The sequence below is a fragment of the Varanus komodoensis genome, unplaced genomic scaffold, assembly GCF_004798865.1.
Source record: "Varanus komodoensis strain SLA01 unplaced genomic scaffold, ASM479886v1 scaffold1, whole genome shotgun sequence".
In the NCBI taxonomy this organism is placed as follows: Eukaryota; Metazoa; Chordata; class Lepidosauria; order Squamata; family Varanidae; genus Varanus; species Varanus komodoensis.
Window position 1 is genome coordinate 106,548,789 of NW_025335268.1, and position 27,101 is coordinate 106,575,889.

General features: G+C 44.6%; 1 protein-coding gene across 1 annotated transcript in view; it reads left to right on the forward strand.

The window, feature by feature from the left end:
• Nucleotides 1-2,446: 2,446 nt before the first annotated feature.
• The window catches only part of KCNK18 (potassium two pore domain channel subfamily K member 18), a 34,041-nt gene continuing 9,386 nt past the window's right edge, over nucleotides 2,447-27,101 (forward strand). The window contains exon 1 of the mRNA XM_044431537.1: nucleotides 2,447-2,607. Coding sequence (XP_044287472.1) covers nucleotides 2,447-2,607 — 161 coding nt within the window. The remainder of the gene's footprint in view (nucleotides 2,608-27,101) is intronic.

Here is a 27,101-nt window from a genome sequence, read left to right on the forward strand (position 1 = left end):
GATTTTTCCAGTAAAAGAAGGCATTCCAAAGACTGGGGCCACCCCTGAAAAGATCATGGCATTGACGGTTTGTAGTTGCTGGCCAGTCGGCAAGGAAGCTGATTTAGGGCCTCATAGATTGGTAGGAATTATCTATGAGGAAGTCTCACTGAACTCAAGGGGATTTACATCTGAGTAGATATGTAGATGATTGTAAGCTAACCTGGTTCTGTAAACCTCCACAATCAAAATTATCAGTTGATACATCTAAGTGTTTTTAACCCACTGTAGATCTCAGTTGATATTATATTTCTCTTAATTTATTAATAACATTTGGAGAACATTTTCGCACCAAGGTCGGCAAGGCAGCCTGCAGCAATTCCAATAAAAATACATTAAGAAACAAGGAGTAATCAAACCAACACTGAAACATTAAAGCTGCTATAAAATGGTTTCGAGGCGTATTCTCCTCAATTCGTACACTTCTAGGTAGTTTAAAGGGCATTTATGTTTACAGGCCTATTAACAAGTTTCTTTAACAAAGTACTAGAGATGCTGCAAAAGACAATGTTTGTTTTCAGAAGTAGCTCCCCCGGACCACCTTCTCCCCACCCCCACTCTCTTTTCTTTTTCTTCCTTTCCCTTTCCTGGTAGAGTCCTAAGAAATTGCTTAACATCGTGGAGAGGAAACGAGAAGACTTTGAAATGAATTCCCACTTTCATAATAAATCAAATTTCGCCCTCCCGCCGCGCCCCGAACTGAACGTGGGTCGCGGGCCCCGAAAGCAGGCAGTCCCAAATTCCTCCAGTCTAGGAGGCAGGCGTGGGACTAGAGCCGCTCGGCGGTGCCCGGATAGTCCGGAGTCCGGATTCAGGACTGAGAGGCCCTCTAGTGCTAACGACGCAGAGACGTTGCCCCGAGGACAAAAGCCTCGTCTGGCTGCGTGTCTAACCGGCCATTCTGCTAGACCGTCGAAAGTGCCAGAGAGAGCCCGATTTGCCCAAGGGGCCGCCGACGGCTGGGCTGCCTGCAGCGCGTCCCGTCGGACTCAGGCACGGACCCTGGCGGGCGATCCAGCGCGACGGCTCGCTTCCGAGCCCCGCCTTGCCGGCGCCATCCTCCCTGGGCCGCGGGGGAGCGGGAGGGGGCCTCGCCTCCCCGCGCCCCCTCTTGAACCCGCTGGGCCGGCGGACCGGACCTCGGCGAAGGAGACGAACTGGAGGGCACCGACGGCGCGGGCATCGGTCGTGGGCCAGTCGCAGGAGCCGGCCGGTGCCGAGCGCCGACGCCACCTAGCACCGACGCCGCCACGCCGCAGCTTCGCCCACGCTGCCAGGCATCCCCAGATAAAAGCAGGCAGGCAGGCAGGCAGGCCGGCTTTCTCATAAGTAGCTTCGCCGTGCCTGTCTTCCTATCCCATCCCATCCCATCCCATCCCATCCCATCCCATCCCATCCCATCCCATCCCATCCCACGTGTAACTGATGTTTTGGTCGTGATCCAGCCCTCTTCTGAAGTTTTCAGGCTTTCCTTTCATCAGCGTTACATCCTTAATGTTCTGTATTTCTAGCGCCTGACTTTTCACATACCGTACACTGGATCTGCAGCGTTTCTTTTCGCTTTCGCAGAGCAGTACGAACCATGCTTACTCAGAAGTCAGCCCCGTCGAACGTAGTGGGGCTTCCTTAAGAATACGCACTTTCCGGATTGCGCTTCGCTCCTCTGCTTTTGCGCCTTTGCAGCCGCGTCTTCCTTTTCCTACGCAGCCTCATCTGTATAAATGTATCTTCTCATCTATATTTATATTTACATGGGACCCTTTGTTTGTATGCTGCCGTGCCTGTCATTAAATTGACGAATGAAAGTTCGTGAAACCACTCCCTATAGCCTGCAGCAGACGTCAATATAGAGTGAAGTGTTCTAGTCCGTGAAGTTACTTTTAAGAGCGATTATTGCTCATGGAATACTTTTTAGGATCCCTCAATATGATAAACTGTTGAAAGAAGGTGGCAGAAAAAAGAATGAAATTCCTCATTCAGATTTTCTCAATGGGACTCTCATATATAATTCAGAGAGTGTGTGTTGTGTATTCAGAAGGACAGTCATGTAGTCCTAAAACAACGCTTCTGAGAGGTACTGTGTGGATTTAAAAAGTTGTTAAATGTGCTAATTCTTCACATTTCTGTTAAAAGGTCGATGTCTATCGCTTAGACGTTGCAGTAATAAATGAGTAATATAACACGCGTGGTTATCTTCGCAGGATGGTTCTGAACGCCTTCTCCATCCTCATCTCAGCGGGAGCGCAGCAGAAGGAGAAACGGAAGTGCTTTCAGACGTGCACAGGGCACTCTCAGTTATGCGGAGAGAAGCGTTAGACACGCAGCTTCGTAGGCGGAAGAGGGAGCGGCCCGTGAGGCGCGAGCGGCTGCGGTGGTGTGAATGCGCCGTCACGTTAACGGGGGCGCGATGAGACCGCCCGCCCGCCCGCCGCGGGAGCGTCCTGCGGCGATGCTGGCGAGGACCGTGCGCACCGCGCTTCCCCCGCGCACCGCCACCCTTGCGGCTGCGGGATCATGGTCATCGTCCGCGATGGAGAACCAAGGACAGGTCGCCAATCAAGTGTTTTTGTAACGGTGTCATAAATCGGGAAAAGGAGGAAGTGTGGAAAAGGAAAGTTTTCAAAAGTCAAGTCAGGTTAGGCTGTTCCTTCTGCCCCTTTCAGACTTTTTCTCGGGCCAGGCATAGACGGAATGGCAAGGATCAGATCGCGCTACGGGTCGGGCGAGGCGGGCTCCTGTTGCTGAGAGCTGTTGGCGAGCCAGGCGCCGAGGACTCCCGCGCAGGACCAGAAAGGGACGCCCCTCTTGCTCTCATGAGAATATAGGAATGTAAGAGAGTCACGCTGGACGGGAGTGAAGGGCTGCCTAGTCCAGCATTCGGTTTGCACAGGTGCCCACCAGCTTCCCGTGCAAAATCCACAAGCAGGACAGGAGAGCAAGAGCTCCCTTCAGGCCAAGTCCCCAGCAACAAAGGCAGGCAGAGGGACACCAGGAGTAGCAGCCCCTGATGACACCTTGTCCACTGAATCTGCCTAGTCTCGTTTTAAAGCGACATATTATAGTAGGAAATTCTATCGCGTGCCGTGCGAAGAAACACTTCCTTTTATCTACCCTGAATCTTCAGCTGCATGGGATTGCCCCAGGTTCCAATATTAGGAAAGGGGAGAGAAATGTCCCTCCAATTGACTTTCTCCATCTTCCGCGTAATTTTGCACACCTCTCTCTTGCCTCCCCTTACCTCTTTTCTAAGCTAAACAATCTCAGATGGGGTCTCACTCAGGTCCCATCAGCTTATACCGGAAGCTGCAATTTAATGTAGCTGGTAGTCAGAAATATCCTCCCTCTCATTAGAGGAGTCCTACCTTGCTGTCATGGATGGCAAACAAACCTGTCTACTGTGTGTATGTTTATGAAATATCATGAGTGGAAAAATGGGGGCTGAGAAGTAGTCACACAAAATACTCGATCCACAATATTAGATGGTTAGCATCTGATGCTATTTCTGCTTAGAGTAGACCCAGAACTAATGGGATTCAGGTTAGACTAATACAGGTTACAACCCCTTGAATCCTGGCTAACCTGTGCTCTTTCCTATTCACATTTCTTGAAGGGGAAAAAAACCCTGCAATTGTCTACTCATTTACCTGGGAGCAAGCTCCATTGAACATAGTGGGTCTTACTTCTAAGTAGAATGTATAGGATTGCACCATTCAAGTTCCCATTCCACCCCTTGCAGAATGCTCTCTTTCATTCCTATACCAAGAGTAGGTTAAAGTGTTATTTTACAGAGTGCAGAATCAACTCTAAGCAAATTTGCCTGGATGCTTAAAATTCACAGAGTGTGTGAATTCTTGCACCGGTCAGTTTTCTGGTCCCTCATTTCACATGCCCTCTTTGGGACTTACTTCTTCCCAGACTTAAATAGGATCCACAACCACAGTTCTATTCAGTGAAATGCGGTGCCCAAGGCAGTTCTGTGCTTGAAGCCAGATTAACAATAGATGTATCCAGATTCAGTCAATGTAGCTTCTCCAGTAAAGCAAGCAAGGAGTTTTGGACCGCTGAGCTGAATTGGGTGCAAATGGATCCTTGCCTGATGTCTGGGGGAAAGACCTTTAATATGTGAGTTAGCAGGAAAAATGATAGTACCAAGGCACATGTGCAGAGTATTACCGTATTTTTCGCTCTATAAGATGCACCTGACCATAAGATGCACCTAGTTTTTAGAGGAGGAAAACAAGAAAAAAATATTCTGAATCAAATGGTTTACTAAACTATTTAATAAACTATAACAGAATACAGTAATACCGTATTTCACCCTTGTAAAGTGAACAGCAGTCAACAGTTTCATTAAGAACCATCATCACTGTCATAACAAAAGAGACTTTAAAGTTTGAATACTCTTCTAGTTTTCATTGAACCCATAGAACTCATCATCACTAGAGTCAGAATTTATGAAGCTCTGTTGCTCACGATCACCAACATCACTTTCTTAGTCAGTAGTGGAATTATTGAAGGAATCCACAATCTACACCAGTTATACAAGAGCTGCTGCAGACAATTCAATAACAAATCTAAAAAAGCCAGTAATGTCCACGCTGCCCTACTAGTAAATAATAGAAAAAAACTTCTGACAAAAAATGAGATATTATATGGTAAATCAAACACACAGCGGACTAAGTAGCCTTTGAAGAATAAACTTCATACATGAAGGTAATGCTGTTCAAATACCCACTGATCCTAAAAAAAAATGTGTCTGATCAACTAACAGATAACTGATCCATGGAAAGCTTCCTGATAATCACAGGCACATTCCCCATCACTTCCCCATGGGCTTCATTAAAAGACGGGTTGCCATTTGAAAACACACACCGACCTGTGATTTGATTAACAGCTCTCACCTGTGCCGGAGGAGGGGGGCGGAGCAGGGCGTGCTGAGCATGTGCCAGCCATGTGGTGCCATGTGGTGCAGGCGGCTGGCAGAGAGCCGGCGATGGTCTTCCAGGCGGCGTGGCGGCGGCAGCGGCAGGTCTTCCCGGGCGGTGGGGGTGAGCAGTCCGTCTCTCCGTGCTCTCCGTGCGGCCGGCGGGTTAAAGGCCGTGGCTCCTCCTCCTCCGCAAGCCTCCCCCTGAGCGGCACAGCTCTCACCTGCGCCGGAGGCGGGGGGCGGAGCAGGGTGCCCCGAGTGCGTGCCAGCCAGGTGGTGCCACGTGGTGCAGGCGGCCGGCAGCGTCCCAGGTGTCGGGCACACACACATTCGCTCTATAAGACGCACAGACATTTCCCCTTACTTTTGTGGGGGGGAAAAGTGCATCTTATAGAGTGAAAAATATGGTAATCTCCAGGTACCCTCTCCTTTAGGATGAGAAAAAAGGGCTTCTATAAGAGAATAAGTACCTTCTAATCAAGCTTGAGACAGAACCCCCTTTTTTACAAACAGTTGTGTGGATGAACAGTTCTGGAAATACTAAGCCAGAAATGAATCAGTGAAGTTCGACTTGATGTGTGAGTGGGTGCTTGCATATGTGAATGTGAATGTGCCAAATTCCATTTAAGACCCTTGCAAGCCAGTTCATCACACAGGTTGGCAGCATCAACAGGTGATGTTCTTGTGTGCCAATATGAAAGGACTATAAGAGCAGCCTTCCCCAACCTGGTGCCTTCAGATATTTTGAACTTCAGTTCCCATCAGCACTAGGTAGCCTATCCCATGATCAGGAAAACAGGGAGGTGTAGTACCTCTGGCTGGAGAGGTTTATTATCCCAGAGTTTTTAGATGATGGTGATGAGGAGGAGGACGACGACATTGTATTGCAGTAATTGTTACTGTCATGTGCTTTAGGTTATAGCTGACTTATGGCAGCCTTATGAATAGATGTCTTCCAAAATGTCATGTCCATGACACATCTGCTCAGCTCTCATAAACTCAAGGCTGTGGCATCCTTCATGGAGTCAATCCATGTCCTTGTGCTTCTTCGGTCTTCAACCTTCCCTAGCGTGAGAATGCATTTTGCAGTGAGTTCTGCCTTCACATGATGTGCCCGAAGTATTACAGCTTCAGTTTTGTCATTTTTGCTTTCAGGGAAAGTTTTGGCTTGATTTTATCTTGGACCCTTTTGTTCATCTTTCTGATAGCCTGGGGTATTTGCAAAGCTCTCTTCCCATCATGTTTCAATTGCATCGATGTCACCCCTACAGGTATATATCAATGTGTAAGCCACCCTGGTCAAAGTTGCTTGAAGGTTGTGATTAAAGAAATAAATTGATTCAACCTGAAATGTGAATGTAGTCCCATGTTTAATTGCAAGTTATTGGGAGCCGACTAATGCAGCAGAGCTGGTGTGTCCCATTTTCAAAAAAGTGAAATAATGCACATTACAATTGAGCCACCCCACCCTAACACACACACACACACACACTTCATGATAGATTGCCTCAGCCAAGTTCACACTTACTTGTAAGAGCTTTTCAACATGTGGAATTTACTGCTTTTCAACATGTGGATTTTACTGCATATTGATGTCTCCTTACTCAAAGTTGTTTACAAGTTCCATAGATGATAAGGAGACTGTCCAATTTTGCTTCTGATTTTAAAGGCTCTTTCTTATTTTTGTTGTTGTCTTTTTTTAAAGCAGGGAAAATATGGTATTATTTCTGAAAGTAAAGCCGTTATTTTGTTATAAACAAAGTCATTCTACTATGGCAGAGCTCCACCTAGAGCACGGGGCCGCTGGAAGTAGAGTCTGGGTGAGGCTGGGCCGCATCAAGTATTCCACCACCGCGGTGGTGGTGGGCCGCTCATCCCGCAGCCGGCCCGGGTGCCACTGGCGCTTTGAAGGCAGCAGGGCCCCTCCCCATGCCGTGCCCGTCCCAGCAATTGGCCCGCGGGCCGCAAGTTTGAGACCCCTAACCTAGAGGGTATGTTGTGGAAAGGAGGAGAGGAAAAAATGTAGAGCTCTGAACTCAGTTATGCAACAAAACTGAAAGTAGATACAGTCCCATTTAGGAAGCTCTGAAACTACTGAGCAAATTAAGTGCCCAGAGAACTCAAGTCAAGAAGGCAGATGCATCTGGGAATCAGCACTAAGCAATCCTTTTTCCCTGACTCAAATTATAGGAGCATATGTAGGGTAGAGGCTTCCTGAAATTCTCTAGCCCCTTCCCTTAATGTCCACCAATTTTAGCTTTAAAAACTGTTCTCTAGCTTTCTAGACCAGCAACAAAGAGAGCCCTCAGAAAATGCTTCAGATCTAGAGCACTGTGGTCATCTTTGCCATCAGTATTTTCTATACACTTCCAAAGACATTCCAAATATCCCTAATAAATGCCAGGTAGGACAGAAGAGCAAATGCTGTCACTTGCACTACTGGTACAAGTAGCAACTTGTAGTAATAACCAGTGGTACTAGTTACAAGTGCTAGTTACAAGGTGCATGTGGTAACTTGTAGCATTACTACTAATAAGTAGCACTAATATTATCGCCAGGTTTGGCAAAGGCTGATACAGGAACATGAAAGAAGGGTCCTGTAGGCAAAATGAAAAGTATAATTTCATGTACGCACTGTAGGCAATGGTTCCACCCATTCCGAATAACTGAACCAGGCTGTACATTCTTTGAGTTTGTATTTATTTCATTGCTATACTGTCTAATGGCCAAAGTTCTCTGGGCTTTCTAAGTTTGGGTTAGGAGGAGAAGTTAGGTTCTCCCTCTCTCCAAAAATAATCTAGGGCACTTGCAGCCCTGGGTCAGAGGGTCAGCACTGTTCATTTTAGAACCTGGACTTATGGACCTTGTGGAGTTCCTCTTTAGATGACAAAAGGCATTCATTCAGTTGTGAAACAGGCAGCTAAACATGTTTCTCTGCACTCCACACCACCATCTCATGCATTGCAAGTTTTTCTGGATTCCTGATTTCTTAGAATCCCGACAATGAAACACACTCAACTCTGGGCATGTGCAATGTTGCATTTTAATCTCACTTAAATCATAGCAGCATCACGGCTACATGAATGCAATGCTATTTGCTTCTGCTGTCCTGCTGCTTTCCTCATCTGCCTTTGTCTGGGTGGTCACACAGGAGAGCAGCTCTGAACTTAAATGAGGCATAAGAAACTCATCCTGCTAATTTCAATGGCTCTGTAGAAGTGCCTGGACTAAGTTTTGGAACTGCAGTGAGATATGGATAAACAGAAAAATAAATAGTTCTCTGTACTGATGTGCAATAAACATGCTTAGCTACATGTATGGACCAGTGGATAATGACCAGTACAGAGATACATGGAGGAGACTGGATCCAGATGAAGCGCAGCACTTGGGTGTTCAATGGTGGCTGATGCTGGCAAAGCACAGGAAGAAGATCCATGCTCCAGCTAGCTCAGTATTTGTCTACATAACAAAAAGACGTTTTCCAGGGTCTCTCCCAGCCTTGTCTGGAAATGCTGGGAGCTGGAGATGGGTTCTTTTCCTGCAAAGCATGTTCTCTACTCTATCAGGCAAAGCACAAGGCTATACTGAGCCCAGATCCTGGTACTATGAGCTCATGACCATTAATTGTCAGCTGGGTGTTATAGCCCAACATATCAGGAGGGTGCTGGATTGAGGAAGGCTGGATATTGGCTCATTTGCAGCTTTTCACTCTGGCTTGCTCTTGTAGGCAGTGTGGTGCAATAGTTAGACTTGATCTGGATTCTAGTCTCCACTCAGCTGTGAAGCCCACTGGGAGACTTTGGGCTAGTCACAGGCTCTCAGCCCAACCTACCTTACAGGATTGTTGTGAAGATGACATGGAGTTAAGTAAGCCACCTTGGATTCCTCACAAGAGGAAAAAAAGGAGATATATAAATGTAAAATAACATAATCATAATCCCTTCCTCAAATTTCCCTTTCCTATAACATCCTTCAAGGTATATTGCACATAGTTAGACAACTTTCTTTTTGCACAGGATACAAATATCACTATGCTATAGCCAGGGCATACGACCATGAAAAGCCACAGAGTAATTCTGACAGGTTCCCTATGCCAGAGACAGTAATTTAACATGAGGAGCTTTTTCACACATGCTATATCCCTACTAAATTCCTGCCTGTTGCATGGCTGTTGCATAAAGAAGGAATCCAGAAAATAAATACAGAAATGACAACATTAGGTACCAATAGATAGACCCAGTTAGTTATTTGGACAAAGATAATAAAAATAATGATGAGTAATGAAAAGATTAATTCTAGTTCTAGATTTCTAGTCTTTTGTATATAAAACAGTTCATAGGTACATGCATGTAGTTTTATCTATAGAGAAACATATGACTATTTACGCTTATTATGCATTAGTATAAATAAAACAAGGGACTGACTTTGCTGTGAGTGAGCCTTCTCTAGTTGGGGAGGAGAAGCAGGAAAGAAGGCACCACTGGGATTGAACAAGCAGCTGGAAGACCACCCGATCCCAGATGCCATGACTCCTTCAACAGGGAAGGCACGGCGTGGGCAAGTTCTCTGCAGGCATCTTCCACGGTTATCTCTAATCACAATTCTCCAGCACGGCGGGCTTGGAGGAAACTGGGAAGGCTCTATGGGCTGAATAACAAAGTCTACAGACCAACTTATGTCCATGGGCTTAGACATTCCCTTCCTTTGCTCTAAATAACTACAAAATGGATGAGGACATTTTATGTATGTATGTATGTGTATGTATGCATGTATGTATCTGTTTGAAAGAATTGTTCAGGTGCTTTCAATCACCTGACAGGTGTCGGTGCATTGTACATACTGGTTAAAGAACTGTACCTGCTACCACCCACTTTTTAAAATTAAAAAGTTCCATCTCTAAAACACTAACCAATTAATTGGCATCATCTTTTTATTTGTTCAAAAGGTTTAATCAACTAAATATTCCAGACTATTTTGTATGCAGATGTAAGACCTATGGTGGCTAGATTGTGCATTCAGGCTTATAATTGTTCTTTCTCTTCAATATTTTTTAAAAAATGCACAAATTGCACACAAGAAGCTCAAAGCTAGTTTCCCAGGTGAAAACTTTCTCAAACTGCTACAACCTTATGAGAGGAAATCAAAAGAGGGATTTGCTACCCACACCTCCCTCCCAGCCCTGACCTTGGGTAGGGATGTGCGTGAGGGAGAGTGGGAGGGATTGACCATTTCCAAAACTTCCCTACTTCCATCTCTGCAACACCACAAAAACACATCTTAGGAAAGGCAGCAGAAGATAGAGCAATAAAGATGGCACCCATCATGCCTCCTACTTTCCCAGATGTCTGTTGGCAGAGCACCAGATGTTTGGGGCCCTCCAACATAACATTGGATCGCCTCTTGGACAGGCATACAATTGCCAAGTCGATGACCTTCTTCAGTGTTGGTGGGGCCACACAAAAGAGCTGCCTTGGGGGCATTCGGTTGTTTTAACTGGTGTTTTTCAGAGTAAGAAAGGATGGAAGAATTCTGGGCGTCCAATAATCTAAATCCTCAAAGATTAAGGCCATGGGGTATCAAAAGGCCATGCCTCCATCTCTTCCCTTTTTGACACAGATTTCCTGGTCTTGGTCATATTCATCAACACTATTAAGTTTTGCTTTGGGTTGTTCCTGTAAAAAATATTATTCAGCTCCCACAAGAAAATATTGTAACATGTGCAATGTTCCAGCCACTAGAATCTCTTCCCAGATATTCCATTTCATTATCCTTATGAATTTCCAGCTCTCTCTCTCTCTCTCTCTCTCTCTCTCTCTCTGTGTGTGTGTGTGTGTGTGTTTCTTTCCTTCCATGGTCACTGAACCTTTTCGCCATTGGGCTGCTTGAAGAGGCATTCCCTCATTTATTTATTTATATTATGCTAAGCCTTCCCCAAATTGCTGATAGCTCTCCCTCGCTTTTTTAGTGGGGAAATAATTAAGGGTGAAGTGCTGTATGCATTTAGATAGGTATAAACCTTATGGTGATCTGCATCAAGCTGGAAATTGTAGGCCTAAATATGCATAGGATTGCACCCTAAGAGGTGGTGAAATAATTTTTGATGGCCACTGGATACCACACATTCCCTAATCCCTTTGCATCAACTTTCATTCACAGTATTAAATGTCTTTTGATTACTAGGATCATTCCTGAATTACTTTGGCTCATATAGAACACTGGTCTTATATAGTCCCTTAAATACAGTATCTGCAACATTTTATTAGAAGTGGGGTATCAATAGTTAAGACACTTGCTAGGTTTATCCATTTTCTCAGACATTATAAATCCCTTTCTTGCTGTTGTTTCTCCCTTAGCAGGAAATGTATGGGGATTACTTTCAGTTTCTCTTGGTATTTCAAAGTTAGAAGCTTGATCATCTCTACCCAACCAAAAATGGCCACCCTGCTCCATGACAGACACTCTGGGTTGCCTCCTTGCAGGATGCCAGAAAACTTCACACCAAGATGTGAGCTGGGGTGGAAGCCATGCAGAGCAAGTACATTTCCCACAACCTTGAAAGAGAGCAGGTGCCCTCTTGTGGCAAAAATGGCATCCTAATTCTTCCATACAGCACATATGAAGGGTGTTTGGATTAATCTGTGTATTTATTGACTTATTAATCATCACAATATTTTACTATGGGTTCACTAAAAGGGAAAGACTTAATTGCAAGTGCCCATTAAACTTTTTGCCTAAGATTCACTCTAGGCGCCACAGCAAATAATTCGTGCAGCTTAAAGACTAATGGGTTTCTCTGGCATCCATTTGTATGCACACCTCATTGCACTTTTGATTGTTTACTATTACATCCATATCCTGCCCTTCTCCTCCTTGCAAGGAACCCATGACTGTGGTGCTCCGCCTCTCTCTCCCTTTCCTCAGAAGAGCTCAGCGAGGTAAGAACATGAGAAGAACTATGCTGGGTCAAAGGGTCCACTTAGTCCACCATTCCACGTACACAGTGGCCAACCTGTTGCCCATGGGAAACCCACAAGAAGAGCCTAAGAGTGACAGCGGCCTTCTGCCCATGTTCCCCAGCAACTATGGTGCACATAGGCATACTGGAGTTAGCAGGACTAGTACCCACTGATAACCAAGATGGCTTCATCTTCAATAAGTCGATCAGCCCAAGAATCAGTACCTGGCCGCAAGTCACCCGAGGAGCATTCCGGCTGCATGGTGACTAAAACCGGGCTCTCCCAAGCCCTAGTCCACACTGCAGCCACCACATAATGCTGACAGACACTCCGTCACCCGTGGGATTTTGTCTGTGGAATTCGGCGCTTCACAACCTTACTGACACAAGGTTTCTCTTTTTATCCAGAGAAAACTCTAAAGGGCATCTCAGAACTGCCTTGTGCGGGCAGTGCCATTTAAAGAAGAGTTACTCAGTAGTACTGGACTGAATTTGATCTGATGAAATCAGGAGCTTCTTGCTGCCATTCTCTTTATTTCTTGCAAATGCTTCCAGATGGACAGCAACTAGTACTATCAGTGAAAAGAAATTGCGGAGCTCTTCCATCCTTCCCTCCTTCTTAACTGGTTGTCTGTGTTCAATATAAAAGGCATCTAAGATGTCCGAATCCCCTTGTGAAAATCTATGAATGAGGCAGAGTAACTACACAATGAAAGCTCCTTTGGAGACAGCCAGACATAGTGAAGTTGTGGCCTCTAAACCTTCCATGACAATCCAACACGTGTCTCTTCAGTGAGATCATTTCTGTTGGTCAGTCAATCCATGTTCTTCTTCCTGTTGTTCTCATGTGCCATCAAGCTGTCTCTGACTTATGGTGAGCCTATGAATGAAAGCCCTCCAATATGTCCTGTGCATGCCATTCCTGCTTAACCGTTCTAAGCTGTGGCTTCCTTTATGGAGTCAATTCATCCCTCGTGTGCCCTTCCTTTTCTTCTTCTGCCTTCGACCTTCCCTAGAATGACTGCCTTCTCCAATGAGTCTCACCTTTTCTCTATGTGTCTAAAGTATGGTAGCCTCATGTCATGTTCCCTTCGGGGGAAAGCATGGGCTTGATTTGAGCCAGGTCTGGTTTAAAGATACTGAACCATAAGAAGAAAGAGCTGGGTCTTTAAGCTCTCCATGAACAGCACCTGGACAGCAGATGGAGCAAGCCACACCACTCACCTGGTCACATTTTCCCCTGCTGTGGTGAGATTCCTGTATGTCTAGATAAATAATAGTAATTGATTGTAAATTTGCATGCATGCATATAAATTAGTATAGGCAAATTTTACACAAACATGTGCAAAACTTTTCCTCCATTTTGGTGATGCATTTCCTCTCTCTCTCTTTCTTTGGTGAAACAGAAATGACCACACTATGCATTCATCCTATTTTCAGGCTCTTCCTGCCTTTAGAAGTGAGATGTGATTACTGGTAGAAGGACCATCCTGGCTAAGGTGCTTTGGTTGTTGCAGAATGCTCACCTGGCACTCCGTCTGAAGTTTGTTTGGGCCTTGTTTTACACGGGCCTTTTACCTTTTTATTCTGGGCAATATCCAATAATGTAATTCCTCTGATGAAAATTGCATTGTGCTAGCAAAGGTGTAAAGCAAAGGCGGGCAGTATCCCAGCATGCAAACTTCTACTATTGGCATTGCCCTAGAGGCCCTTTGCATTCTCTTGATGTAATTTGCTTTAGTGGAGTGACATAATTAAATACTTCCCTATGTTGTCTGGCTGCAGTTCTTCCTGTGCTGCTTGTTTTAAATAATGTTATTGTGATTTGAACTTCCCTGGATGTTTATGCATTGATCAATATGATATTGTTGTAAGTAATAATTCAATCATATATTTTTTTTAAAAAAATGCACCTCGGGTACCTTATTAGTTAGCACTAACTACGTAAGAACTGAAGAGGGCCTCTGCTGGATTGGATCCAAGAGCCTCTCTAGTCCAGCATTCTGTTTACCGCTGTGGCCAGTCAAAGCAACAGAAGAGCAACAATTGCAATTAAAAAGCAAACACATGCTAAAAAAAGAGAATGCAATTGTTATATGGAAGAAGAACTTTGGTTATTCAGTGCAGCACCTGAAGAAGTTAATCAACATGGGATATTACCAAATGCCTGTAATATTGCTTTCTTTGGCAGTGGCCTGGTTTGCACATAATGACAAGCCAGAGTTGGGACCGAGTGTGCATTGCGATCTAACCAGAACATTCCCTAGAAGCAAAAATGACAAAACTGAGGCTGTCATACTTTGGACGCATCATGAGAAGGCAAGACTCACTGGAGAAGGCAATCATGCTAGGGTAAACTGAAGGCTTTAGAATTAAAGGAAGGCCAAACAAGAAATGAATTGACTCCTTAAAGGAAGCCACAGCCTTGGATTTAGAATGGTTAAGCAGGGATAGCACGAGTAGGCCATTCATAGGGTCACCATGAGTCAGAAATGACTTGATGGTACATAAAACAACATGGATTGTAAATGGACTGAATCATGGATTCTCATTATATGTGAATCTTGCACAATTGAGAGTGCACAACCCAATGACAAACCATAGTTTTTCATGGGTTATTCATGGTCAAGAACCCATAGTTAAGTGTAGGGTTCATATTCCACAACAACCCACAATTCAATTTCAATCCATACTCAACCATACTCTTGGTTGTCATATGGAAATGCTGATGTGTGCTTTGCTTTTTTAAAGACGTTATTTCTTTAGAAGTATATACTGACTTCTTTAGGAATGTAGAACTTATTCCAACATCACACATCTTTATTACTTGTTGGATGTTTTGGTGGCGTTTATTATATGCATGATAGAGATGCATATACTTTTGCAATAAAATGTAGACAAGTCATTTGCATGCACCCCTCGGGGACTAGTCAGATGCCCCAAAGGGAAGACTCCAAGCAGGACTTGTTGATGCTTCTGCTTTCACTTCTTATGACATTCCATTCTGAAACTCGATTTAGACCAGGCAGCTCTTCAAGTAGACGGCCTGTACAAACAGCGGACTAGCTGATAAAGCTTCACTTGTGTGGGTGTATGACAAATAAGCTCTATATTCTGGTATAAGAATTCCTGGTCAAAGAAGGTTCCCACTCATTTGATATGCAACAAAATAAATGTGTGAATCTTACCTGAACCTACCCATGCACATGTACACAATGCACTGAAAAAAAAACTAAACTGAAAGTCAACAGCTTACAAAATAAAAGACGCTGGTCCTGGGAAACCGTATATATAGATTTACCAACAATCACCGTCTAGGGCATTAACAGGCTATAATTAGAATTTAATAATATGAGTGGAGGAGTGATCTACATGCTGCTCGAGAAATTGGAGCCCTTTTTCATATTTTGGAACATTTTCCTTTCTAGATTGGACTCCAACTTGCTCAGCACAATGTCTGTCCAGCTGAGCCAAACTTGATACAAATAAGAACGATGAGATCAGCAATGACCTAGCTTTAAATACCATAAACAAAAGGACTAATTGGAGCACCTCTTGCCCCAATACAATCTGCACAACTGGCTAGCATGGTGGGGCAAGGGAAAGAAAACAGTTTCCTAGACGTCAGAAAGACTCTTCTTGCTTGTAAATATACTACCAAGGAACATAAACCACAGGTTCATTCTGACCATTTATTGATATGCCAGTGCAAGCACTGAAGGACAGTGATATTATGCAAGCAACAGTTGGTGGTGTAGTCCTAGTGCAGGGCTGAAGAAGTGCAGTCCCAAGCGGACCAGACCTGATCACCTAGAGTGCCAACCCGGCCTCTAGAAGGTCACACTCGGTTGCCTCCATCACCACGTGTTTGGTGGGCTCCCAACTTTTGTGCACTCCCCTGCCCCCCCCCCACCATTCTAAACAGTTGAAATGCCTCTCCCAAGGCTTAGTTGCTGATCCTGGGAGCTTTAAGATGCTGGTGCTTTAGCCAGAGATCCCTTTTGTCTTTGAGCCTCCCATTGGGACGCAGCATCCAAGATGTTCTCCCAAAGAATTCTTATTTCATTTATTTTCTATGGAGAGCCAACCCATGCATGCACCTTCAGCAAAAGATTAATTTTGGAACTAGCAATAATTTGATAATAATATTGCATTTAAATGTAATAAGCTAATGTGACTTGCAGCCTAGCATGCCCTCCCTTTCTAATTAGACAAATGATCCAAAGAATGTAGATTTTTCTCAGTGTAACATAGAAAATTGCTAGTAAATTCATTAAGCACAGATTGCATATTTGAGCATATGTGTCACCTGAATTAAAAAAAAGAAAATGAGAAGGGTAGTGAACAGTCTGTTGTTGGACCATGTGTCATTTACGGACCATCACAAACTGTATATAGTTTTATGTGTCTATGTGTAGGTGTGTTGGAACTGTACATGTTGGACGCCATCCTTTGCTGCATCCAACTCTGTTAGAAGTACCATCTGCACATGTGTCTGTGCACCAATCATGTCCATAATGTGTTCCATTAGATGTGCAGAATATGCACATATTATGTTGGAAACTGGACCTTGCCACAGCCTCTCTGCACTTATTTCTATATTTAGAAATAAGTGTTTCTAAATATATATTTCTATTTCTATATTAAAATATATTTTATATTTCTATATTTATATTTCAACCCAGTTTTCAGTAAAGTGCTCTCAAAGCAGAGAACAATACTATAAAATAGGCCAAATCAGAGCAACAAAAATCCACAACTACAAACAAATCCATAAATTCAAACTACAGTGAAAAGCAATGCAGTTCCAGGTATACATATTTTGAAGTAAGTGCTATTAAGCTTATGGGGGCTTATGCCCAAGACATTGCGCAGCCAATTAGGATTGCAGCCTAATTGGCATATTGAACAGTCTACTTGCTTGAACAAGTTCCTTGATCTGGTTGATTTCTCATGGTTTCCATAACTATAGGGCTGTAAGTGGAAAAGCCCACCACATAGTAAGCTCTTACAGTCAATTGTTGGTATGGGATCACACCATAAAGGACTTCATTGGGTAACAGAAGCTTCATTTGGTCTAGAACCATGAAGGTAATCAGTGAAGTTCATAGAGAATTGAAGTTATATGTTCTCTAGAAGCACCAATCATCAGCTTAGCTGCTGAAGTCTATACTAGCTGAAGTTTCTGAAACATTTTCAGGACCAGTCCAAGTAGACCATGTTGTAATAGTCTAACTAGGAAGTTAGCAGGATGTGTACCACAATGATCAGATCTCTCATTCAGGAAAAATGAACTCACTAAAACTACTTCTAGTGGTTTGAGAACTGCAAGTGTTTGGCCTGATAGATTTTCATCTGATCTCATTTTAAGCAAAGTAGAGGTAGGAACAATTGATGGTGTCTCTTCTAACAACCTGGATTTGCAAAGGTATCTACCAGAATCAATGTGATATTGTATTGATCAGGATGGAAAAGAGTAGGTTGGAAAACTGACACATCAACCAGTCCAGCCTCACAAGGACATGAATGGAATTTTCCCAAGTCCTAGTAGCAGCCAATGACTTTCCTGTAGACATTTCCTTGCCTCCCATTTTGATCCTTCTTGAACAAATCCCTTGACTCAGCTTTAACATCTCATGTGTTCCTTGAGTGCCCTCTTGTGGCCATACTTATTTAGTTATTTTTAATTCATCCATTTGCTGCATTCTCGTCCTGAATGATTGTTTCCCAAAGCAGTTCATAATAATAAACCAAGAGAGCAAGACTGCTATCATGGTTGTAAACTAATACGACACACAAGGAAAAGAGAGTAGGGGTGGGGGAAGAAAAAGAAAAGGAGGGACCCCACAGGACCAATTGGCAAGGTCCCAAGGCCTGGTGACAGCTCTTCTGTGGTCACAGGGAAAGGGGGTCTTGGGGAAGGAGGATGTCATTCTGAGGAAGTGGGAAGTGATCCCTTAGAAGGAACCCATTCCTTAGAAGGCATGCATGCATCTTCTCCCATGGAGGATACACCTCTGGGGCACAGGGGGGCTCCGGCAGTGGGAGATATGATCATCAGGAACATAAAAAGCTGGGTTTGCCATGGGGGTGTGGATTGCATGGTGAACTGCCTGCCTGGTGCAGGGGTTGTGAATATCACATGCTGTCTAGATAGCCTTGTTGACAGCATAGGGGTGGAGTCAGTGGTCACGGTCCATACCATGAACTGTAGTTGTGAGGTCCTGGAAGGCACATTTAGGCTGCCAGGACCTCCAAGGAGGCTTTCTCTGGAATGCTATCAGTTCCATGTGCAGACAAGCACATCTGAGGCGTTAAAACAGTGGTGTAAAGAGGAGGGATTCAGGTTTGTTAGAGAATGGGGAACATTTTGGGACAAACCAGGCCTATACTGGAAGGTCTATACTTGACTCAGAATGGAACCAGACCGCTGGTGCATAACATTGAAAAGGTGGCAAAGCAGTTTTTAAACTGATCCCTGGGGAACAGCCGACAGGATCTGAGAAGGATCTGGTTCCAGTCAAATCATCCCTAGTGGATGAAGGGGAAGAAGTTTCAGATTGCTCAGATGTAGAAAGGAGGACATGGGCAACAAGGTTATGGTAAGCTGTGATAACTAGTTGGAAAGGGCAAAGTGCCAGAACAATAGTCACATGCAGCTGGAGGGGAACACTGTTCTTAGATGTTTCTATACACAGGCTTAGCCTTAGAGCTAACATGGTATCAGATTTGATATACAGTTGGGTGGAACACTGCCAAACAGCTCAAGCACACTTACATTTGACTTCACAGAAGGAAACCTCTCAAAAATGAAGAAGGAATTGGTAAAGAAGAGGCTAAAGAGGGAAATCAAGAAGTTTAAATCATTTTGAACTGCTTGGAAATTACTCGAAACCACTCTAACAGAGGAACAGAAAATATGCATACCACAAGTGAGAAAAGGGAGCAAAATGTCCAGGAAATCATCAGCATAGTTAAAGAGTCAGGAAGCTATTAGGAAGAATAAAGTTTCCTTCAAAAAATGGAAGTCTTCCCCAAATGAAGAAAACAGCCAGGACTACAGTCTTGCACAAGGGAGATGCAAGCAGACATTCTGAGAAGTTAAGAAACAGGTTGGTGTGTGCATTGCTACCATTGCCAAGGCTAACAATAAATCATTATTTAAATATATTAAAAGAAAAAGGAGGCTCTCAGTGGCTACTAGCCTTGCTGGCTATATGCAGCCTCTTCTACCAGAGGAGGCCTGCCTGCATACACCAGCTGCTGAAGAGCTTGGTCAGGTGAAGGTCTTGCACACATTCTGCTTGAGGGGTCCTGTGGGCACCTGGTTTGCCACCATGTGTCTGGAGTGCTGGACTAGATGGACCTTGGGTCCGATCCAGCATGGCTTTTCTTATTTCCTTAAGTTCTTAGGGAGATCCATTTTCAAGTCCAAAACAGGTGGGTGTGCAATTGTGGGTACTTCAATGCGCTTTGTGCCAGGATGATCTTCCCTCGCTGATGTTCTTGACTGAATTTCTGACCAAAGGATGGGGGCAGAGCCATCTTTCTCATGACTTCTGCTCTCCCAGGGCAATTGCCAGTTGGGATTGAATGATATTTCTGCATAGAGGGGGAACTGGGCATCCTACAACTGTTCTTTCTCAGGAAGATGGATGAACTAGGTTGGTCTCTCCCTTGGCTTGATGCTGCTTGAAGCAGCCTCCCAGAGGCCCTAGACTTCCTGGCTGATAGCTGACAGAAGCCAAAGGGTGGGTCCCTTCTTCATGCATTCAACGGTTCCCCTCACCACCACCTTATATTGAAGGAATACCTTGATAGGGTAAGTATAGAAGGTGAAATTCCCTCATCAGAATGGGGATGTGTTCTTCATTTTGTGAGGAAGAATCATTTATAGGAGGTATTTTAAAAGAATTCTGAGCTGGGGACAAATCTGACATATACTTTACTTTATACCACAGGAGGTGAAGAAAAGAAATTGGGAACCTCATTAGGGTTGTTGCACTGAATAGTATTTAGCATGATAGACAGTCTAGCATATATGGTCTAAATCCATAAGTTATTGTTTGGCCATCACTCAATCTTTGCATAAGAGATGTGAGGGTATAATCAATTAAGTCAAAGTGGGAGGAAACAACAATGACCTGAAACACAGTTGGGCTGGTAATTGTTAATCCATATCTCCCCCTTGTTCTTCTTGCACTGCCAAATGCTGGAGTGGCTTGAGTGTAAACAAGATGAGAATTAGCCTACAATCTACCACAGATTGACCACTGCTAGAAAAAGTAAGGTCATTACTTAACTCTAATGGCCCGTTGGTTCCTGCTATTTGTGATTTGTTTCAGGAGAGCTCTCAGTCTCAAATTATTAAACATAATAATGATGGAGTAAGCAGGTAGTTGAAATAGCTCTCTAATGGAATAGCCTGCTGAGCTAATCACTTCTGTCCATATAAACATTTGATGATATGGATTGTGGAAGGATATGTCTTGATATAATGCAGAAAAGAGATGCTTTAGAGCAAGCACAAACAAGGCTGATTTTCCTCCTGGTGTACAATGTTGCACAATTTGCACAACTGTAGATCAACTGTGATTACACACAAAGCTGATGGACATGAAACTCCAAAGCTCTTGACGCTTGCCTTGAGAGAAGATCCGCACTTAACTGGGCAACTGTTGTCGAATTATGTTTCCTGTGAAAGCTATGAATTTGGGGAAGCAGTGTAATGCAACGGCTCTGAACACATTCGAAGGCAGACAGCACTACAAGGTAGGTTTTAGCTTTGCTGCTATCCCTAACCTATTATGCTCTTAAGGTGGCCTGTCTGCAGAATCTGATGATCCCTGATGGCTCTGGCAGGGAACTCTCAGTCCTATTGAAACTCTGGCTGGGGTGGGCCACAACATGGTGGAAAAGCACCTGTTCTGTATGCAAAAGGTCCCAGGTTTAATCTGCAGGTAGGGCTGGGAACAATTCTTGCATGATACCCTGGCGAGTCACTGCTAATCAATGCTGACAGCACTGAGCTAGATGGACCAAGGGACTGACTTGGCAAAAGGCAGCTTCCTAAGGCCTGTGTTCCTAAGGTAGGGCTGGAGTCCATTGTGGAAAGAATGGTTTACCGGGGAAATAGGGACAGAACTTTAATTTTTGCCCCTCCTCCTCCATTTACCTAGCACAAGGAGATCTTTGAATTTCCTGTAGCTTCTTTGTTTAATTTAATGCTTCCCTAGCTATTAATCTTATGTAAATTATTCATGGCACTTACTGAGGAATATTTAAGATAGTAAGGGTGGGTTTTCTTAAGCACTGTGGCTTAATTTCATCCTGAAAGTCCACACAGGAATATTTTAAAGAGCTGAAAGGGAGTGGTGGTGGTGTCCCAGAACTTCACTTAAGCAGGAATTGCCTGTGAGAACATAAGATGAGCCATGTCCAGTCAAGCTCCTCAAGACCCATCTAGCCCAGCTTTCTGTTTACACAGTGACCAGCCAGCACCCTGTTGGCATCCTGCAAGGTGGGGATCAGTGCAATAGCTTCATCCCATTCATCTGCCCCAGTAACTGCTATTCACTGCCTTTGATACTGTGGGTAGCCATCATGATCAACACACCAACTTGTCTTGGAAAAGCCATCCAATCCTACATCTGATGGCAGCAAATTCCACCATGTAACTGTGCACTGTGACTTGATTCATCCTGAAAAACCACCATCTCTGCCTGGATACACGGGGAAGACACATTTGCGCTACGCTGCTTAAAGGATGAGTTTATGCATCCCAATTCAAATCATCATCTCCAACTCTAGCTGTTGTCATTCAGAAAAAATGCAAAGCATCAAAAATCAGAGAGCGAGGGAGAGGGAGAGGAAGAGGAAGAGAGAGAGAGAGAGATTTGCCTGTTTTTAACATGAAGGCTTCAGCTATTTGCCCTTAAATCAGTCATATGACTTGCCTGTCTTCTTGTGCCACAAAAAATGGTGACATCTTCACTGGCTGCTTGAGACCCTAAGACTTGGCTACTTTTCAGGATCAAGAGGAGAGAGATGGGTGTCTTCAGCATGTCAGTGGCACTGGATGACCTTTCTTATCCATTTCATGTAGAATTTAAACAGAAAGTAATCCCATAATCACCCATTTCATGTCAGGGTGTCACTAGTCCTCCCGCCTCCTGCCCTGAAGATCTACCTCGGGGCAGGAGCAGGCAATCCTCTGGCCAGTGCTGGGAGAAGAGCAGAACCACTCAACTGATTCCCTGACCCTCTGCGCTTGCAGGAGCAGGAACAGAGAGAGTTGACGGGGTGGTGGCGCCCAGTGGGGTGCTGTGTGCCATAGCGGATTCCCTCGTGCCACACCTCTCGTGTGAGCAGCAGGGCAAGTGACGCCTGGCTGGGAGTGGCATGCTGCAGTAGATTCCCCCGTGCTGCCCCTCTTGCTCCCCAGAATGAAGCTCCTCATGCGCCAGAATCTGCCGGCAGTGCTGGGCAAAGGAGCAGCACCACTCATTCGATCCTCCTCTGCTCCCTTGCCCATGCCGTTAGGAAGCTCCGCACAATGCTCTGGAGGACCAGTGGAAGGGCTGAGAAGCAGATGGGGGCAGTGACGACAGGGAGGTGGCAATGGTCCAGCCTTTGCTATCTGGCTTGCTAAAGACATGTTCCCGCACAGCCCAGGAAGCGGGTGCCAGGTTGGCTGCCTCTAGGGAAACTAGAGCAAGAAAGCAGGGTGGCTGCTTCTTGTTCTTGTCCCTGGCTCATCTGCACACATGACCATGTCTGTCAAAGCAAGGAGCCTCATCCCGCCCCATGGTGCCTCCTGGGTACTGCCCGGAGACTGAAAAGGAAGAAAATGCCGGACAATAGGAGAATTGCCATGGTGAACCTGATCCAGCCACATCCTTGCCAAAAATGAATGAATGAAGCGTGCAGTGGAAACCACCTGGCACTGTTTGTCATAAGATGTGAACCTGGCCAATGACTACGACTACCATAAAGTCATGCCTCCAAGACCTACCCTGCTTTTCAGGAGGTGCTGTTGTAGGTACCAAAAGGCACTGAAAGGTCTTGTAAACCCATTGTCCCGAGGCAAATTTCCTCTGTATGTTCATCTGGACAACCAAAGGCATCTTAGGCCCCAGATCAGGCTAGCAACAGAGTTTTTTCAGGATCCAGATTATCTGATTTGAGCTGCCATGAAAGGGCAGAAAATTGTTATTTATGTATTACTGGGGGTAGGTATTGACAGACAGTTGTGGACTTTCTTTCTTTCTTTCTTTCTTTCTTTCTTTCTTTCTTTCTTTCTTTCTTTGCCTTATTGAGCGGGGATACTTGTAGAATTGTCAGCCTCTGGTACCAAAATAACTTTACTGGCCTTGGGAACATCCCCCCCCCCTCTGCAAACTGTGGATTACAACAGAGAAAGATTCACTGGTGCTCTGGACTAAGTAGAATGCAGTAAAAAAAACCTGTTGGAATATAGTCCATCCTATCAACAAAATAACACATTTAAAGCATATGCAGAAAGCACAATATGTTAAGATAAAGACTCCAATGTGATGCACTTTCAACATATGAACTTTTCAAGAAGTGTTATATCATCTCACTAAGATTTACTGTTTACCATCTTTGACACAATGGACTCAACACAGAGAAATTCAACATGGTGGCTGCAGGTTCCTGGCAGGAGAAACCATGCCTGCTGAATTTCTGCATTTGTGAATGGTACAGGATCTTTCCCAGGCAATTCTTGTCTTGTTGATGGATTTTCCACCTGTTCAAGCCACCAACATCTCCTCCTCCTCTTCCTCTTTCCCTGCCTAATATATGGTTAGATATCCCTGGAGATGTCAGCCCCAGAAGGAAAGGCAATTTTATTCTACCCTTATGCTATCATCTCCACAAAGTTCATCCTGCTAGTTTAGAAATAATTTAGGTGAATTACCACTCATTTCAATCGGTTTACTCTAAGTAGAACTAACATTGATGCAAGCTCAGGAATTTCAGTTTAAAGCCACTACAGTGCTTTTCCAAAAGAGCACATTTCACTGTCAAGTCCTATGAGTCTCTACTCTTAAAAAGACAAATCTAATACAATTGAGTAAAATTTATCAACAAGGCCAAATTTGCAAAAGGAGGGAGGGAGAGAAGGGAATAATCCCATCATCATAAAACGGCATGGTACTGTGTGAACTGTAAGCCCACTGATTTTAATATACTGCTGTGTGCGTGTATGGCTTGCGGTCATTCCGAATGCCTTGCAGGGCGACTACCTTGGTCCAGCAGTGACTCATGGAGGAGACAAGAACCCCTCTATTAATTTTTCAAGAGAGGAGCAGGGAAGGAAGATCAGAACATGAGATGAACGTCAGTGCCCGAATAAATGAAATGCTGTTGTGTGGTTATTGGCTATAGTTGTGCCATGTCCAAACACACACTCACAGGTGTCCCCCTCATTTAATCATCTCCACAATGGCAGCATTACTTCAGGAGTCCCTGGCCAAGGCCATGAAGCAGAGCAAGGTGGTCTTCTCTGGTGCTGTATGTGCATGCGAGGAGGGAGGACAGAATCCTCCACTGGGCTCAACTTGGCTCAGGTGTGGTGGACACTGGCCTTTCACTAGTGCGGAAGCAGGATTGCACTGCCAGCTCAAGCGGTTTGCGCAGAGGTTGGGAAGGGGACACCATCTTGCCCATCACCTCAGAAAGCAAGATGTCGTGGGCTGGCTCTGCCCGTCATCACGAATTCAAAACATGAAATATGGACAATCCAGTGATATTGCACCGCCATCTTCTTGGCCACTGTTATCACAGCAGTGATAGTGACGGGTATGTCTTGAAGTGCAAAAGCTCACTCTGACAGTGTGCATAAGACCCACGCCCCCTCAAGACCCACAATCCTGTAATTAGCTATCTGGGAGTAATTAGCTATCCACTGAGCCCAGCGCACAGTGCTTACTTCTGACTGCATAGGTGAACTTCCTCTTGGAAAATGCACTGAGTCGTAACAAACGGCTAAGCATCATCAGCATCAGCATCATCCCTGCACTATGTCTGAAAAAAAGAAAATCCTGAAGTTGCTTTTCCCCTGCCCCACTGTGTTCTCTCTCTGCTATACCAGTGAGTCACAGGAATTGCAAAGCATGATGAAAATGAATTGCAGCCCCCGAATGTGTCTGCAGCAGGAAGAAGATGGGCAATGAGAAGCCCAGTTTTCTCCCATGCAGTGGAGTAGCACCCAGTGCTGCTCAGGCAATTTGTTCATATTGCCTGGCTATCAGGTACCTCACACTGTTCACCTCTTAATCTCGGCAGTGCTTTAATGCTCTTTGAGGAAGACACCTGCCTACAGTAGTTCCTGCCTAATTAGGGTGGCCAGGTGTCCTTCTTTATAGTGCTGTATTAGAAGGGGTCCTGTATTTGAAAGGCAGTCCAATCCATTCCTGTTTATAGATGGAAGGAGGTCAAGCAGAGCTCTTGAAGCTGCTCATCAGCTTGAATAGCAGAATGAGTAGGCACCCACTGCACTGTATTTCTGTTTAAATCACAGTTGTTATTACACATATATTAGCATAAGAAAAAGTTATATATTAAAAAACTAACCTCCTTTTTGTTATTCATTTCCTCTTGTTTAGCCATTGCAGCATGGAAGAATAATTGTCCCTTTCCTCTTACAGACTCCCTTAAATGGAAAGCTATGAATATCTCCTCAGAAGTAAGTCTGATTGAGTTCCCTGGAACATATTCCCAGGTAAGCAGGTATAAGATTGCAGCTTAAATGATTCACTTGGTAATCATGGGAAGAGAAAACCTATTGCATAGCTATAAACTATGGACTTGGAAATATGAGTGTTTAATGCCTGAAAGTACCACATCTGTATATAATGGAGTGCCTAAGCAGCAGCCCATTGATAAAATAATGCAGGGAGAGTTATTATTGATTATCTAAAAGCCTTTCAGTATCCAAAGAAAGAGCTTTCTCATTTGAGCTTCTGTGATCCAAGAAAATTAGAAGAACTGTGCACATTCTAATCTGCACTTATCTGTGACATTAATCGAATTAGCCTTGTCTGCAGTGTTTCTTTCCCTATGTGCCAATTTTGCCAGCCTCTTTTCCACTTGGCTTAACATCCAGTCTCCTTGCCATCTTGTCAGCCTTTCTGTCCTGCCCTGAAACGGGGAAGTGATGCCCCCAAAGCGATGACACCAAACAGGGTCCCCCTCCTGGGGGGAGCCAGTTCAGGAAGGATGGAGGGGCAAGGGATGCCTCTCTAATATTGAGGTCACTTTTGTCTCTTGGAGCGGGGAGGATTGCTCCTCTTTCACAGGGTCTGTGCATGTGCAATGGAAGAAGGTATAGTACTAAGTGGGGATCAGAACGGGGGATCCATTCGTGTAGGGATGGGTAGGGATATATGGTTGTGGGCGGAGTGCTAGTGAGGAAAAGAGAACGTGGTGGGGCAGTTATCGAGACTCTCCTTGCAACTGCCAGCTTGCAGGCTGCCTGATCAACGAGCCCTTGGATCTCTGGATGCTGCTTCCAAATGCCAGACTGGTGCACAGAAAGACCTCCCCCATCCCTTCATCCAGCAGTGGATGAAGAGACAATCTGGCATGTATGGCCGAGAGCTGGGTGGGTGAACAGGGAGGAGCTACTCTCTCCTAGCTCTGCCTGCTAGGGCAGCTTGGAACATCATCAAGGAAGACTAGAGGGCCAAGGGATGGGTTGCCATGGTCTATAGGGATTCTCTCTCTTTCACCATGTTTTCATTCCTCCTTTCAAATTCCACTCCTCTCATTTTACAGACATTCCTCTTCTGAAGTCAGTTGTGATTGAGTTGGACTTCCCTGGCAACTGAATAATTTTCCAGCTTGCCCCGTTGGGTGTTTGTTTTTCTATTTCACCATCCATTTCCAGTTGCTGCAAACCAATTTATTCTAGGCTGTTTTTATGGTATGTGGCAGCAAATATTTTTATACCTTGGTTTTATCTTCCAACTCTCTCTCTCTCTCTCTCTCTCTCTCTCTCTCTCTCTCTCTCTCTCTCTCTCTCTCTCTCTCTCTCTGTTTGATTGTCATATACAGTGGTGTGATGGAACCAGGGCTTATGGACATGTAGCACCAACATCTGCCTCTCCCATCCTCCAGAATTCCCTGCTTCTTCTGAGCTTGTCTATAATCCTT